Raw genomic sequence first — 16905 nt, 5'->3', positions numbered from 1 at the left:
AGAGAGAGAGAGTGAGAGAGAGAGAGAAAGAGAGAGGGAGAGAGAGGGAGAGGCAGAGACTGAGAGAGAGACAGCCATGCAGAGAGAGAGAGAGAGAGAGAGAGAGAGAGAGAGAGAGAGAGAGAGAGCCAGGCAAAGACAGAGAGATAGATAGGGAGAGAGATAGAGAGAGAGACAGAGAGAGAGGCAGAGAGAGAGAGAGGCAGAGAGAGAGGCAGAGAGAGAGAGAGAGAGAGAGAGAGAGAGAGGCAGAGAGAGAAAAAGAGAGACTGCTCATGACTGTGGAATGAGGCAGGAGGAAGAGCAGGAAAGACAATCACCATTTGCTGCTAAAAGGGATTCGGTTGGTTTTCTACACGTGATCAGTTTGACACAGAACCTTCATTACTGACGTGTCCATATTAACTGTTCTGCTGCTGCTTCAGTACTGACTTTAATACTAGGTGTTCAATATGACCATCGATACCCACTCTATCTACAATACCCACAGTATTAACGTCGGTGCTGCCTCCGACGCGTCAGTGCCGCCTCTGCTAACTCTACACTATTACTGCAATACTAATTCTACTAAGTCTATTTTAACGCAATATGGAAACTTTTTAGTATAACTGTGGAAGTCACGCGCGGATCACGTGTACGACGTGTGCTGTAGACGTCAAACGCTATGAAAATGAAACGGTATTTCGGTTGCATTCTACTGATACGATCCCAGGATTTCCTCGGCGTTCTGCTGAAAACTTGGCGATGCACGAGAGGAGGATGACCTCATGCTGGTGTTACCTTGGTCTCAGTGAGCTGTCTCTGCAGCAGATGTAAAGCCTCCGTGTGTCCTCTCTCGCTGTCCTGCAGAGCCGTCAGCTGTTCCTTCATCTCCCTCTACAAAAAAAAAAAAAAGAGAGAGAGAGAAGTAATCACAGACCATTAAGTGATCAAATTAAATGGACAACCTCTGTCCTCTGAGGGAAAAATGACAACTCCCTTTTTTATCTTCAGGACATGAGGTTTTTAAAGAGGAAAGAAGCGATAGAAATTACGTCCTGTCTGTCTTTTCATTTGCTGTGATGTACATGTTGTTGACCCTCTGTTTGATTTGTAGATGTTAAATCGGTTCAAAAGACTATTATAGAAAATAATTTTCTTGGTTTTTTTTTTAGTATGTGCAGGAAAACATCACAAACTATCCGAGATGAAAGACGATGCTTTCTTGGTGGCGACGCAACGTTTCCGTCGATCACGACCGTCGATGGTGCGCGGGTTGGTGCACAGAAACTGTTGGACGTTTAACACAATTTGGCTACAATAAGACCACGTTTTCTTAGACGAAATCTCAGGACGATGACGACGACACGGAGAACCTTTTAGAGCGGTTCGTTAACCGCTAGCGCAAATCATCAGGAATCGCACGTACGCTAATTTATACACAACGGCACACCTTCGGCATTAATGCTCTCGATTCACTGAGTGCTGAGGCTGTTAAAAAATCCCACCGCACTGTCGTTAAGATCTATATAATGGACAATCTGTGCAGTCTGTGTGCTCGAACAGAGCAGAGACTTTATCATAAGGAGATCATTCAAGTCCTATTTACCTCCCACGTGTCCTACAGATCTTCAGAAAGCACCCAGCGCTAAAAGCCTTGTATGATTTATTGAGGAATATTAGCATAATTTGTTTTCTTTAGGCGTTAGGAGCACCTTGCTTGTCAGGATGGCAACAGCGCAGTGATGCTGTTAGTCTGAGGGGAGAGTGGGAGGGGGTGAAAGTGGACCTGAGATGAATAAGAAAATAAAATGAGCCTGCAGAGATTTTCTGGGAAAGTGGGCCTTAGCCTTGGCAGATTGAGGACAAACGGCCACCTCTGTGAGCCCGCAGGCAGAATCAGGACACACAAGGAGGCACGGTCTGGGTCACAGGACCCCATCTACACCTTCAGCTGTGCAAATCACAGGTCAGAAAAAAAGATGCATGACAAATTGCATCCTACTGCTAAAGATCAGTCATGTGCAAAGAGGCCAAATAGATTAAACAGCAGAACAGATCATCATGATTTCAACAGTAATTCTGCAGGTGGATAAAAAAAATAAAAAAAATCTTTTGTCTGCCGTTGCACATTGTATTTACACCAGAAAGCCAGAACATTAAAATCACCTGCCTAAAATTTTGCAACCAAAACAGCTCTGACTCTTCAAGGCATCTGTAGGTGATCTGGGGTATCGGGCAGCAAGACGTTAGTGCAGAACCTTCAAGTCCTGTAATACCCCTTTTCCACCAAAAAGAACTGGGTGCTGTTTCAGAGCTAGTGCTGGTTTGGTTTTGAACCTGTCTCTGTCTGTCTGTCTGTCTGTGTCTCTGTCCCTGTCGCTCTCTCTCTCTGTCTGTCTGTCTCTGTCTGTCTCTGTCTGTCTGTCGCTCTCTCTCTCTGTCCCCGTCGCTCTCCCTCACTCTCTGTCCCTGTCGCTCTCTCTCACTCTCTGTCCCCGTCGCTCTCTCTCTGTCCCCGTCGCTCTCTCTCTGTCCCCGTCGCTCTCTCTGTCTGTCACTCTCTCTCTCTCTCTCTCTCTCAAGTTAATCATATAAACACAAGCCGATCATGTGAGTTTGTGAGCTCAGGTCTGGAGATGACACACAGTGCTTTTCTCTGTTATGCTGCATGAGATCAGCAGATCACTGACATTTATTACATTTGGGAAAAAACTATACATGATAAATATCTTTACCATTTTAATCTAATCGTCCTGAACAAATCTCTTCCTGTGATATCTCATGAAAGGTTAATTAGGACGTATATTGCGGTACAGCACGCTCGGACGTAACAGTCCGTGTGAATAGGAGTCGAACTCGCTCGTCGTGCCCATTTCACGTGAATGAAATCATGACTTATTCACCGACGGCGCACTCGGACTTATTTTACACTAAAAGTGTGCACGGCTGCACCGAGCCTCTGTGCCTCGGTCTCATGTGGGGTTTCGCATTTATATTATATAGCTTTCAAGACTTCAAGGACAAGAGCTACAGAAAAGCAATTTCACATAATTCACATGGCACCTGCTTGTACATTTTAATGCTAGAGGAGTGCAAGAGGATCGGTGTCATTCAAACCCAGCACACTTGTGAATGCTTACTGGATCATTATACAACATGATTTTTTTTTTTTTTTTAAGATTGCTTGTCAAAAAGGTTTTCTTTTTCTTCCTGCACTTGAAGCGAAGCGTATCCACAGGACAAACTTTAAAAAAAAAAACAGGCATCTGCAGTGATGATGCTACGTGACAGGGGCTGTAAACAAGCTGTCCCTGCATCAGCCCTCTGCTAACACACAGTCCTGCTGCAGACTGACCTGATGTGTGTTTCAGAGCTGGGTGTGTCTACAGCACCATGGACACGAACACCAGCTTCAGAGATTTTAATTCTATAGTCATGATATAAGATATTCCGATGACTCGTTCATAGCTAGTCCTGGTCCTGTCGTATCGTATCCACCCGTCGGAGACGTCGGACGTACACGCTAAGACCCACGCCTCTGACGCCGACATCCTAAAGGGCATGACTGTTAAAAACAAACACATTCTGTCAACTGGGATATCGTTCTGGTTAAAGCACACAGCTGTGGGTGAAGGAGACACTGAGAAATCTGCCACATTTGTGTAAATCATTCAAATGCGTCTCACACTGACTTCCTGTTTCAAAAAGGAAACGTGTCGAACGACGGCTCTCGTGATGTTTCACGTGGGCTACGGGAGACCGGCTGCGCTAATGAACCTGAGGCTTGACGTGACATTTCGCCAGGACGGCACACGTCAGAGAAGGTTACCGGGGAATGACTACACGTCGAAAATATTTAAATAAACAAACAAAAACATCTTGCCTCCCTTCTCTCGTGCTTGTCTGGATAACGACTTGCATTAAAAATAAAGATCAGAGGCATTTATAAGCAATTCAGATTTCTCTGCTTATGCCAAGTTTCGGCTCCCTTTATTAAACACAACAGCTTGCCGAAGAGAAGGTAATGAAGGTAGAACAAATAATGAAGAGAATCAGGCATGCTTAGTGTGTGCGCGCGCACACACACACACACACACACACACACACACACACACACACACACACACACACACACACACACACACACATACGTGTGAAAGTGCACAAACACAACCCCTTTGATGTCAGTTTAGCAGCATTGCTGAGGCGGTAACAAATGCGGACGCTATTCTCACAATCGCGTGGAACACCTGCAAGGACGCTTCAGCGTAACCTCATCAGGGCCGGAGACATAATTCTGTCAGCCGGCATAAAACCCACGTGCACATGCACCCTCTCTGCCCTACGTCCATTCGAGTGCTGTAAATCAGGCCAGAAAGCAATCATCTGCGCTGCATCCTCTCCAAAGACACCGTAAGTCACACTCCAGCACGGACAGGCGGTGAGACACAGAGGTCGCATGATTCATCTCGCCATCAGCCTGAGTTCTCCTCTGAGACGACGCGTGAGAAATCTTTGGAGGACATCATAAGGCCTCTGAGTTGACACAACTTTAAGAGCTCAGGAATGAACAATGAAGTTAAAGATGGGGTCTCTGTTGTTAACCCACTCTTTAAGCATTTTAAGCCCCTAACACAAACGGGTCCCACCCCTGTATCGATAGCTCCGCCCACACATACATACGTAACCCGGGCAACTAACGGAAAGAAACGTGTCTTTATCATAGCTGAAGGGAAGAACAATACGATTGTAGATAAACAAACAAGCAAAAATGCCACACAAGCATAATGATGTAAAGGACAAAGGCATATATTAGTTCTGTGTAACAAAGCAAAACCAACGTTACTCACCTATCGAGAAGGAAAAAAGCGCCTCGGCGTCTTAAGTAAAGTCGGCCACATATTCACAGGTCGGAGTTTCCCGAGTCGATAACTCCTGAGCTAAACGCTGTTACTACACAAAACGCGGTTGTAGCTGCCTCTCTACATTACTACGATAGAAAAGAGGTGTTATTTGTGTAGTAACAGCGTTTAGCTCAGGAGTTATTGACTCGGGAAACTCCAACCTGTGAATATGTGGCCAACTTCCTGCTCCTTCAGTTCTCTCCAGCGCTGGAAAGCTGATCCTATATTAACACGTCCTACTTCTTGTCCTTATCGTAAGTCTTTCTTCTCTTTCTTTCTTTGTTTTTATCCTCCATGTCGATGTTAAAACCGCTTTCTGCTAATGTCACACATGCGCACCGAACACTCTCTCCGCCCATATCGACAAGACACGCCCCTTTCTGCTACACGTTAGTTTTGTTTGGTTTGTTGTCCCGACTCAGTGTTCTGATTTCTCAAACAACTAATCCGTCCCTCTACACCAGTGGTCCCCGACCCCCGGACCTGTACCGGTCCGTGGACCAAATGGTACCGGGCCGCCCAAGGAACATTAAATTATTCCCATTTTATTTACTGTGGTGTATTTCTCTCGGGTTTGTGCGACTTTCCATGGACGAGAGGTTAACCGGGAGCTGAGAGACGTCACCTAAAGCCGCACCGATACTGCGCATGCGCAAAATATCGTGATATCGGGCCGGGTTTAGGTGACGTCTGGAGCTGAGCGGCTGCGAGCGGCAGTGGCGTTGTAGCTTTGGTGGAGAGAAGGTGTGTATCGCTCTTCTCTCTGTTCACCGGTACTTTGTCATGTTTAACAGTGCTTGGTGTACGTGTATATTGTGTTTGCTCAAATTTAACCCACAAATTAGCAACAATGAGCACGAAACAGACGTCGTTAGAAAGTTAGAAACTCTGCCGGTGTTCTGGATTAAAGTCATGGAGGAATACCCTGAGATTGTCACCACAGCACTTACATCCCTATCGCCATTTCCGACATGCTATCTGTGTGAAGCGGGGATTTCTGCAGTGACGGCAACCGAAACAAAACAACGGAATAAACTGGACATAAGCGACACACTTCGGGTGTCATTGTCTCCTGTTACCCCAGATGGAACCGTCTCGTTGTAAAGAAACAAGCTCAGGGTTCTCATTGATTTAGCGTTGTAGTGAGTTAAAAAGGCATGTTTAAATACAATTAAATTAAAATTATTCATTTTAATTTAATTGTATAGCCGCCACCCCCCCACCCCCAGCGGGCCGCGGTAAAATGATCAAACATTGACCGGTCCGCTGAACACTAATCTCTAACACACAACACACTAGGAACGCAGTGTTTCTGGCAGCGATTAACAGTCTAAAATGTGAGTTCATGTCTCACCTCCCTAATGTCAGCAGATGATAACACATGGCTCAGTGAGACAAAGGTACAAGGAACAGAATATTAAATGCTTACTGAGAGCGAGCGGCCAATGAGGTGTCCCGAAGCACTGAGCTGTGTGACCCTGCTAGGGCACGGCGTACACCGCCGTCTCACACGCAACAGCTTGCTTATTTAAAACCGTGCACTAACACGACCACTAAGTGTCGGGTTCTTTTTTTTTCTTACCGGCTCGATTGTTTCACGCTTCAAACCGAGAGGACGAAATATGACACTGCGTGAAAGAGCCATGAGTTTAAGAACTGGAACACTGATACGTGGTCCAAGTGCTGGCTTTAAAATAAAGATACATGACCTTTACTTAGAGGTTAAAGCATCTTAATAATTCCTTCAGATCTTTGTTGTGCTTCTGGTGCATTCTGGTACGCTATGTGAAGAGGAACTAAATCAGCACGGGTACTTAAGAGCAGCGGTGGAAATTTGGCATCGGAAAGAGACGAGGAGATTTTTTTTATTTATTATTTTTCCTCAACGTGAGAAATGAAAAACGACAACCGTGCACTCGAAACGGAGTGCCGTGTCAGTCTGGGAAGTCTCTCCGCTACTTCTTTGCCTTTCAGCAGAATAAATTGCTTTCAGGATGGGCGACCGCTTTTCATCCATCGTGCAGGCGAAGCACGTCCTCGGCCTGCTGGTACGGCGCGGTGTGGCGAGCCAGTGGCCGTACGTTTGTGAGGTTAAAGGCGTGTTTATACTGCGCTGGCGTGCGTGAGGAAAGCAGGATTCATCTACAGGACAGAGAACAGTATGAGACATAATGATGATGATGATGATGATGATGATGATGATGGGGGTGGTTGTGCTGTAGTACAGTGATTCAGAGAGCTGTAATGAAAAGGCTTTAGCCTCCACGCTGACACAGCCTGTCCATCTTCCTGTCAGCTCTGACCTCCCTCTGACTGCTGCTGCTGCACTCGGTGAGTGAAAGACAACATTAGCAGCTCTCCACCTTCCTAATTGATAGATGTCAGCCAGGAGATTAGAGGAGAGGCCACACGAATGGCAGGTGGCGGGAGCAAATTGGTCACGATTGCCGGATCCGCAGCACATCTCTGAACAGAACGTGTGTAGAACCTGGACATTTACTGGAGAGGCTCATTAAACTTACTCAACTCTCTCTCTTGCTCCATCTCTCCTCTATACCTATAACTCACCTTAAACAAACAATAAGGTCCGGTATCTAAACGTGGTGGGGAAAAAAGACGGCATCCGGTCAAACGTCCATCTGTCTTCACCTTGTACTTTATTTATATAAAGTGCCATTCAGAACAAAGTGCCCCTTGTTTTTTATAAGTGTTCTTCGTCACGGTCATGTGCCGTTAGTTACAGGTGAGTTTTGTGCTCTGTGATGTGAGATCATCATCTCTGTAAAGTTATACATTTAATCAAAGCCCTTTTGTACGTCACTGTAAAAAAAAAAAACGTAAGACAGAACAGCCTTGTGAGGCGGATGCTTATCTGCTGATCCCGAAGAGCTTGGTGTGAGGATTAATATAAAGCTTTGGAAGTGTGTGTGAACTCCAGCATGACAGAATGCTGTCCTGGCAGAAGAGCCTGAAGAGCTTGGTGTCTGGAGACATGAGGCGAGGCGAGGCAATGCGGCTCCTGCATGATGCCACTAGTCAGGATTTTGGGCATCGCATCACATCATGCAGACGTCCATAAGATGGAGGCAAAGCTCTTTTCCCTCCTCTGACTCGTGGTGCAGTTTGTCTGACGACTCGTGCCAAACGAAGAAAGAGAGAGAGAGAGCGTGTAGAACCGGCCGAGACCGTGCCACGGAGCGGAGTGCATGTCTGCACACGTCCGAGCATCCGTATTCATCCCACGCACGTACAAACTGACACGCCAATCTGAAGCACATTTCCAGGTTGGATGGAAAACTGAAGCAATGATTCACTGGCAGTGACGCAGAGGAAGGACAGCGTTCATGGTTCGCTAGTTTCCTAACTGATGGGGCCGGAGATTGGAGGAGAAGCCATGGGAAAAGAGGAGAGCAGGAGAAAATTCATCCTGAACATCATTTTTTTTTTTTATAACAAGAGTACATTCTGACTGTGTGAAATGGCATCGAGTCAAAAAGTGTCCGATCTCATTCCAGAGTGAATGAAGAGCTACAGATGTTTACTGATACGGCCAAATTTCTGTGACTGAGAATATGCAGTGAGGATAAAAAGAGAAAGAGGAAATAGAGAAAAATCAAGGCATAAATGAGCACACACACACACTCACACACACACACACACACACACACTCACACACACACTCACACACACACTCACACACACACTCACACACACACTCACACACACACACTCACACACTCACACACACACTCACACACACACACTCACACACACACTCACACACACACACTCACACACACACTCACACACACACACACACACACTCACACACACACTCACACACACACTCACACACACACTCACACACACACTCACAAACACACACTCACACACACACACACACACACACACTCACACACACACTCACACACACTCACACACACTCACACACACACTATTTGAAATCAAAACACAGACAAATATTTTTCGACATGGTCAGAATTAAAAAACAAAATAGCAATCCTCGTTGGTAGGACTAAGCTATGCATAGTGTTGTGGTTGCTATAGTGAAGGTAACCACGTACTTATTACACGGTCACCGTAATAAGAGAGGGAGAGAGAGAGAGAGCGCTCTGCTGCATTCTAAAGGTGGATGTAGCAAGAGGGGTAAGATCACCTCCGAGCAGGGAGGAGAGAGCCACTGAGATGGAAAATGCTCAGCGACAGAGAAGGGGATGGGGGGTGGGGGGGCAGGAGTAAGGCACATAACCCCAAATCCCAGCAGACGGCTTTGCACCTCTGCTCCTGAGCCGCACGTCATCTCGCCTGCAGCGTATTCACCGAGAGCATTTGGCGTGACCGCAGACACACTCGCCCTTAACGGAGAATTACGTTAGAAAACGAACGCAGACGAGTGACTGACAGCCGCATGTTCACTGTGAGCAGCATGAACAAAACTAAAACATCTTGCGTTTGGGGATTATGTTTAAATCTAATCTAAAAACCTGAATGCACACAGTGTGTTTATTCAGCTACACAGAAATGTGAACTACTGAACAGGCATGAAGTGTAATTACATGGCTTATACATCGCTTATGTCACACTTACGCTGCTGCTCATTGGTCAAATCGATCCACAATGCGAGATATTATTAGACACATGATTTTAAGCAGCAACACGTTTATATCAATGTGTAAGATTTATAAGAGAAAATAACGGCTCACTCATTATTAACTCATCATCATCACGTTATCTAATTATTATTCACTAATTATAAGCTCGACAGGTTCTCCGATGAGATGACGAGGCACAACCACAGGTGTTAACTTCCTCTCCGACTCTTAAGGTCATGTTTATGGAGGTAAACAAAGCATTTTTCTGGAGTGTTCCACACCACAGCGTCAGCTCGATAATTTATCCTGGACAAATAGCTGTGAACTGAAAGTGCAAACAAGCCTTCAGGTCACTCCAGGAAGCTGAAAGTTCATTTCCCTTCTGAGGAAAAAGGGCGTGAAGAAAGAAAGCGTGCTGCGATAGTGACGTTCTGGAGCGGCGTGATTCACGGTCTGGTCCTGTTGCTGTGCTGATTTACTAAATCCTACAGAAACCCTCCCCATCTGCGTAATTAAAACTCATCTGGAGCAAACTATAAAAAGCCTGTGTTCTTGTGTGCTGAGGAATTACAGAACAATGGTGACCGATCTATGCTAATTCTCCTGCTTAATCACGGCCCAGGGTCAGGCTTCCGCACCTCTTCCCCTCGATCACTGTATGGGCTGTGATTAGCAGCGAGGTTAGCGTTCAGGATCGACGTAGCAGTGACCCGAGACTCGATCGTTTTATACACTGGGCCTTAAAGCACCACAGACATGTTGCTTTTAAAATGTATAAACTAAAACCTGGGGACATTTACATTGATTGATGAACTTAAAACAAAAATCATCCATCCTTTAGCTGATCTGTATTAGCAGACTAGCTAGGACAGTTTAGAGAATTGCTACAGTTTGTTAAAAAGGTACCAAAAAAGGACCAAATATACATATGACCTCTTAGTTAGCCACAAAGCAACAAGGGTTTCACCGAAGGTTTCATTCCAGACAAGCAGAAGCCACACCTGAGTGAACTAAAGGCCAAGATCACCTGATTAAACAGGTGGAATCAGGTGTGGCTCCTACTATAGCCTGGAATGAAACCCTGCACCGTCTCTGGAGAAGATCGGACATTACCGACACATTCACACTCCAGCTATGTGAAGCTATTGTCTATTGTACGTTTCATCAGAAAGCTGGTTAACTCACTGGTTTGGAATCTACTGCACTGTGGGGGAGTTTGATAGAAAGTCCCATTAAAACTATGAAGAGATATTTTTAACTCCCTCCAGGATTTCACAAACATCTTGTTTTGGGATGTTTTTTGTAGTCAAACATTTGATTCAAAAGTGACTTTTTTTCAAGAAACTTGACAAAATCAGAAACACACGATTCAGAGGCGTACACGTTTCACACGTGAACGGAAGAGCGCTTTGGAACAACGCGTGTTGTGATGTCGCACGTGTCCGTTCCCTTACTTGTGCTGTATTCTTCTGAATATTGCAGTTCGCTTTTGATTGTGTGTATGTAAAAATATCCGGTTTTCATTTTCGGATGCGTTTAATGTCGGATTCCGAGTTGTAAATATTTCTGCTGGTAAGGAGGAGTAAAAAAATAATCTTAAATTTTAAACATTCATACTTGATCTGGACACAAGTAAAACCCACAGCAGGCTGTGTATAAAATGTAAAACAGAAAATGGCCCTAGGTCTCAATGTAAATTTAATAGAATCAGGTTTTAGAAGAACTGCAAACATAATTTAAAAAATCAAATAAATAAAATAATAAAGAAAAAAAAAACGAAAGTTTTCCTGACAGCTGCTCGTATCATTGAATCCCAGACTGGAAAGCTCTCGGGTTTTTACACACCGAGACGCAGGGACATCTGCTGAAAGCTGAAATAATCATCGCTGCAAAAACGGCTGGTTCCGTCGTCCTGTGTGGACGAACGTCTGGCTTTATGACTACGTAAAGCTGCAGTATGACTCACGCCTCATTAAACAGCAGGTCGCGTGCGGATACGTCCTCGCTCCACTCCGTCACCTTATATTAGTGGTTTGGCCGTGCGCTTGAAGCCTGCAGTGTGTGTAACAGAACACGACGCTCTGCCTCTCCCTGCGGCTGTTTTCTCGACGTGCAGCTCGATTCCCTGCTGAACGTCTGCAGCACGCGCAGGCCACAGAGACAGCAACGCCTCTGTTAGCTGCTTCTTTTTACACAGGAAAAGACAAAGGACACCGAAGCAGGAAGAAGGATGAGGAAGGTCAGATCGGGTGCTTTCACACTCGATGGTGCGACAAACAGCGGCGAAAGGACAGAAAAATGTGTTCTTTTTTATCAATCGGTAATCGGTTGTTTGTATGTTTATGGACTTCCAAAGCATGCCACTGAGAACAGGAAGTGACATCATTATTAGTGTTAAACCACTGATGTGTAATTCTCGATATCAGATTTCAAGGGAATGATACCGCTCATGTTATCTAAAGACAGTGATGCGGCGGTGCTTTAATCTTTCACCTCTTCGTCTGTACACCACGCTCAAACGGATCAACTTCTAAAGCTTCGATTTTCAAACAGACACCTCGGTCGATTCGGTTACGCCGGTCACGATTATACGTGGTTTATTAGACGACATCGTGACGTGCCAACGGCGTCTTCTCTAAAGTTTCCGCTAATTTTGTGCTGGATTTCTCATTAAGTGCGGTGACTAGAAAATGGTAATACTAGATAAGAGATAATGCTGATTAATCTCCAGAGTCGTACACTTGAGTCAGCTGTAACTTTACACACTTCGGTATCTAAAAATCTATTTCCAGAAGATAATGATAAAAATCTCTTCTTGTGAAATGAACATTTCACAGCAGCAGGAAACACCCACCCACGGGCGACACAGATCCTGGACTATTCATCCATCAAATAGAAAAATAAAACCGCATGGTTATTCTTTCTAAAATTCAAATGAAATCTCAGATCTCATTTTAGACTTCACGCTCACGACGTTTCTAAATATTTTTATGAAGTGTTTCCTCCTTCTTACACCAGCCAATAGATTATATAATGTTAATTAAAGAAACCTAATAAAAACACACAGCTATGAGTCTCTAAACTGACGCAACCTCCCTGAAGACATTCAGAGTGTATTAGAGTCCAGAGAGAGAGAGAGAGAGAGAGAGAGAGAGAGAGAGAGAGAGAGAGAGAGAGTGATCGTGAGAGAGAGAGAGAGCAGGGGAGGGGGTTTTAAGTAAAAGTCGATGGAATTCAAGACGTTTAAGTGCATTAGAGAAGCACCCAGGATACCTGAGGGAAAGAAAAGATGAGAGGATGGAGAGGACGAGTGGCAGAAGAAAGCAGTCTACGGGAAAAAGGAGTGAAATGCAAATAAGATTGTGTGTGAGTTCAGACGACTGAGAATCACTGACCACTTCACACCACATGACTCATACGCTTGTGGTCAGGTGTTTGGTGCTGCAGGGGAGGGAATACTACGCAAACCCCCCCCATACACAGGGGAGGTGTTCACACTATGCACCCCCCCACACACAGGGGAGGTGTTCACACTACGCACCCCCCCCCAACAGGGGAGGTGTTCACACTACGCACCCCCCCCCCAACAGGGGAGGTGTTCACACTACGCACCCCCCCCCAACAGGGGAGGTGTTCACACTACGCACCCCCCCCCAACAGGGGAGGTGTTCACACTATGCACCCCCCCCCCAACAGGGGAGGTGTTCACACTACGCACCCCCCCCCCCAACAGGGGAGGTGTTCACACTACGCACCCCCCCCCCCAACAGGGGAGGTGTTCACACTACGCACCCCCCCCAACAGGGGAGGTGTTCACACTACGCACCCCCCCCAACAGGGGAGGTGTTCACACTCCGCACCCCCCCCAACAGGGGAGGTGTTCACACTCCGCACCCCCCCCAACAGGGGAGGTGTTCACACTACGCACCCCCCCCAACAGGGGAGGTGTTCACACTACGCACCCCCCCCAACAGGGGAGGTGTTCACACTACGCACCCCCCCCCCAACAGGGGAGGTGTTCACACTACGCACCCCCCCCCCAACAGGGGAGGTGTTCACACTACGCACCCCCCCCCAACAGGGGAGGTGTTCACACTACGCACCCCCCCCCCAACAGGGGAGGTGTTCACACTACGCACCCCCCCCCCAACAGGGGAGGTGTTCACACTACGCACCCCCCCCCAACAGGGGAGGTGTTCACACTATGCACCCCCCCCCAACAGGGGAGGTGTTCACACTATGCACCCCCCCCCCACAGGGGAGGTGTTCACACTATGCAACCCCCCCCACAGGGGAGGTGTTCACACTATGCAACCCCCCCCACAGGGGAGGTGTTCACACCACGCAACCCCCCCCACAGGGGAGGTGTTCACACCACGCAACCCCCCCCACAGGGGAGGTGTTCACACCACGCAACCCCCCCACAGGGGAGGTGTTCACACCACGCAACCCCCCCACAGGGGAGGTGTTCACACCACGCAACCCCCCCACAGGGGAGGTGTTCACACCACGCAACCCCCTCACAGGGGAGGTGTTCACACCACGCAACCCCCTCACAGGGGAGGTGTTCACACCACGCAACCCCCTCACAGGGGAGGTGTTCACACCACGCAACCCCCTCACAGGGGAGGTGTTCACACCACGCAACCCCCTCACAGGGGAGGTGTTCACACCACGCAACCCCCTCACAGGGGAGGTGTTCACACCACGCAACCCCCTCACAGGGGAGGTGTTCACACCACGCAACCCCCTCACAGGGGAGGTGTTCACACCACGCAACCCCCTCACAGGGGAGGTGTTCACACCACGCAACCCCCTCACAGGGGAGGTGTTCACACCACGCAACCCCCTCACAGGGGAGGTGTTCACACCACGCAACCCCCTCACAGGGGAGGCGTTCACACTACGCAACCCCAACACACAGGGGAGGCGTTCACACTACGCAACCCCCCCCCAACACACAGGGGAGGTGTTCACACTACGCAACCCCCCCCCCAACACACAGGGGAGGTGTTCACACTACGCAACCCCCCCCCCAACACACAGGGGAGGTGTTCACACTACGCAACCCCCCCCCCAACACACAGGGGAGGTGTTCACACTACGCAACCCCCCCCCCCCAACACACAGGGGAGGTGTTCACACTACGCAACCCCCCCCAACACACAGGGGAGGTGTTCACACTACGCAACCCCCCCCAACACACAGGGGAGGTGTTCACACTACGCAACCCCCCCCCCAACACACAGGGGAGGTGTTCACACTACGCAACCCCCCCCCCCCAACACACAGGGGAGGTGTTCACACTACGCAACCCCCCCAACACACAGGGGAGGTGTTCACACTACGCAACCCCCCCCAACACACAGGGGAGGTGTTCACACTACGCAACCCCCCCCAACACACAGGGGAGGTGTTCACACTACGCAACCCCCCCCAACACACAGGGGAGGTGTTCACACTACGCAACCCCCCCCAACACACAGGGGAGGTGTTCACACTACGCAACCCCCCCCAACACACAGGGGAGGTGTTCACACTACGCAACCCCCCCCCAACACACAGGGGAGGTGTTCACACTACGCAACCCCAACACACAGGGGAGGTGTTCACACTACGCAACCCCAACACACAGGGGAGGTGTTCACACTACGCAACCCCCTCACAGGGGAGGTGTTCACACTACGCAACCCCCTCACAGGGGAGGTGTTCACACTACGCAACCCCCTCACAGGGGATGTGTTCACACTACGCAACCCCAACACACAGGGGAGGTGTTCACACTACGCAACCCCCTCACAGGGGAGGTGTTCACACTACAGGAACAAATTTATTCATAAATTGTATGAAGACTCACCCAACTGATCGCCTTTGAAACACACATCACTGATCAGCATAGGAAAGAAAACTACAACAGGAAGTGACCTCACTGCAGTTAAGTGGTGTGTAATCCACCTGCCATGACCCCTGTTGCCTCCCTTGTATTATGAAGCCAGGCTCAGAAATGAACACATCTCGATGGGCAGAAACGGCTTTAGTGAGGATAAACAGTCTCATTAGGAGCCAAGAGCAGCTGGTCAGGAATTCGCTGCCAATTTGCTCTTTGTGGTTTGAAGTATGTGCTTGGCCAGACAGAGCGCTCGCTTCCTCACGGGGGATCGTTTCGATACCGATGAAGGGCCTCTGTGCCTACCTCAGAGCCTTCTGAAGTGCCGGGAAGGAGTCGCAAAACCAAGTAAAGAAAACATAAGGTCTGGAATGCTCCGTGTGGACGCCGTCTCTAAAGAGACCATCGCTTTGTCTGACAACTGAGGCATACTGCACCAATTACCTCTAAACTGAGGTTTACACCGAGGCATTCAGACATCAGCTGACCTTGCTTGGTGTCAAACGGCCACCTGAAAATAAGACGCTCGAAAAACAAAAAAGTCTGTATTCCTACAGACGGCAGATCAAAAACTAACTTTGAGACATTTATAAAAGTTATGGCTCATTTGTTCAAAGCAAGACAACTTTAAATCAATAAAAAGTTATGACTTGAATCTAAGGTGTGTTCACTCTTTAACACTCTTTAACTTCACTTCAACTCCACCTCAGCTCTGAGTGCTACTGTTTTGCTGGAAGTCATATTTGTCATCTCGCCCAATCCTAACAAACACCTGCTGACTTGTATCAAATTTCATGCCATTTAATTTGAAATACTTCATTCATTTGTGTCATTTTAATAATAATATATTAAGTCAAACAGGCCTATGTTTATGTACAAAATAACGGCGGCTCTTATTTTGACCGTTCTTTGTTTGGTGTGGTTTTGAGCTTACTGAGAATCTGATAAGGCTGGAAACGCCGGCTGAGCTTTTTCCAGCATTGTAACCGCATCAGCACACCGCCATCATAATCGACATATTAAATATATCAGAATCTGGTTTATTTTAAGGAATTTGGATCCAGTGGTTTGTGACATAAATAACACTGATATACAAGACAATATAGACAGTACAATATAGATACAACAGATACAATATAGACAGTATTTGTATTAAATATGAACACAATATATAACAGATCAGTTATGTACATCGAGTGTGAGAAGTGCATGGTAGTGCAAATAATATTGTGTAATATGCTTTTTGTACAATATACAGCAGCGGTAGTGTGTGTAACGTATACGGATGATGTGATGACTGACAGTTCTGATAAAGCAGTACTTATAGATATGAAGCAGTGAATATAATTATGGTGAGTTGTTAATCAGGGTGATTGTCTGGGGAAAGAAACTGTTCCTGTTTCTGGCAGTTTTGGTAAACAGAGTTCTGTAGCGCCTGAGAGAAGGGAGGTTGTGTCCACGGTGCGAAGGGTCAGTAGTGATTTTTACTGCCCGGTTTCTGGTTCTTGTGTCTTACAAG

The 16905-nt window shown here is 47.3% G+C and overlaps 1 protein-coding gene across 2 annotated transcripts in view; it reads right to left on the bottom strand.

Annotated features, from left to right (window-relative positions):
* Positions 1 to 16905, bottom strand: part of LOC113657249 (E3 ubiquitin-protein ligase TRIM62) — a 35877-nt gene that overhangs the window by 12002 nt on the left and 6970 nt on the right. For both annotated transcript variants that reach the window (XM_027168918.2, XM_027168919.2), the window contains exon 3: positions 781 to 876. In XM_027168918.2, the coding sequence (XP_027024719.1) occupies positions 781 to 876 (96 nt within the window). The remainder of the gene's footprint in view (positions 1 to 780; positions 877 to 16905) is intronic.

The sequence above is a fragment of the Tachysurus fulvidraco genome, chromosome 2, assembly GCF_022655615.1.
Source record: "Tachysurus fulvidraco isolate hzauxx_2018 chromosome 2, HZAU_PFXX_2.0, whole genome shotgun sequence".
NCBI classification, from domain to species: Eukaryota; Metazoa; Chordata; class Actinopteri; order Siluriformes; family Bagridae; genus Tachysurus; species Tachysurus fulvidraco.
The sequence above is the reverse complement of the archived record's forward strand: the minus strand, read 5'-3'. Positions and strand labels throughout refer to the sequence as shown.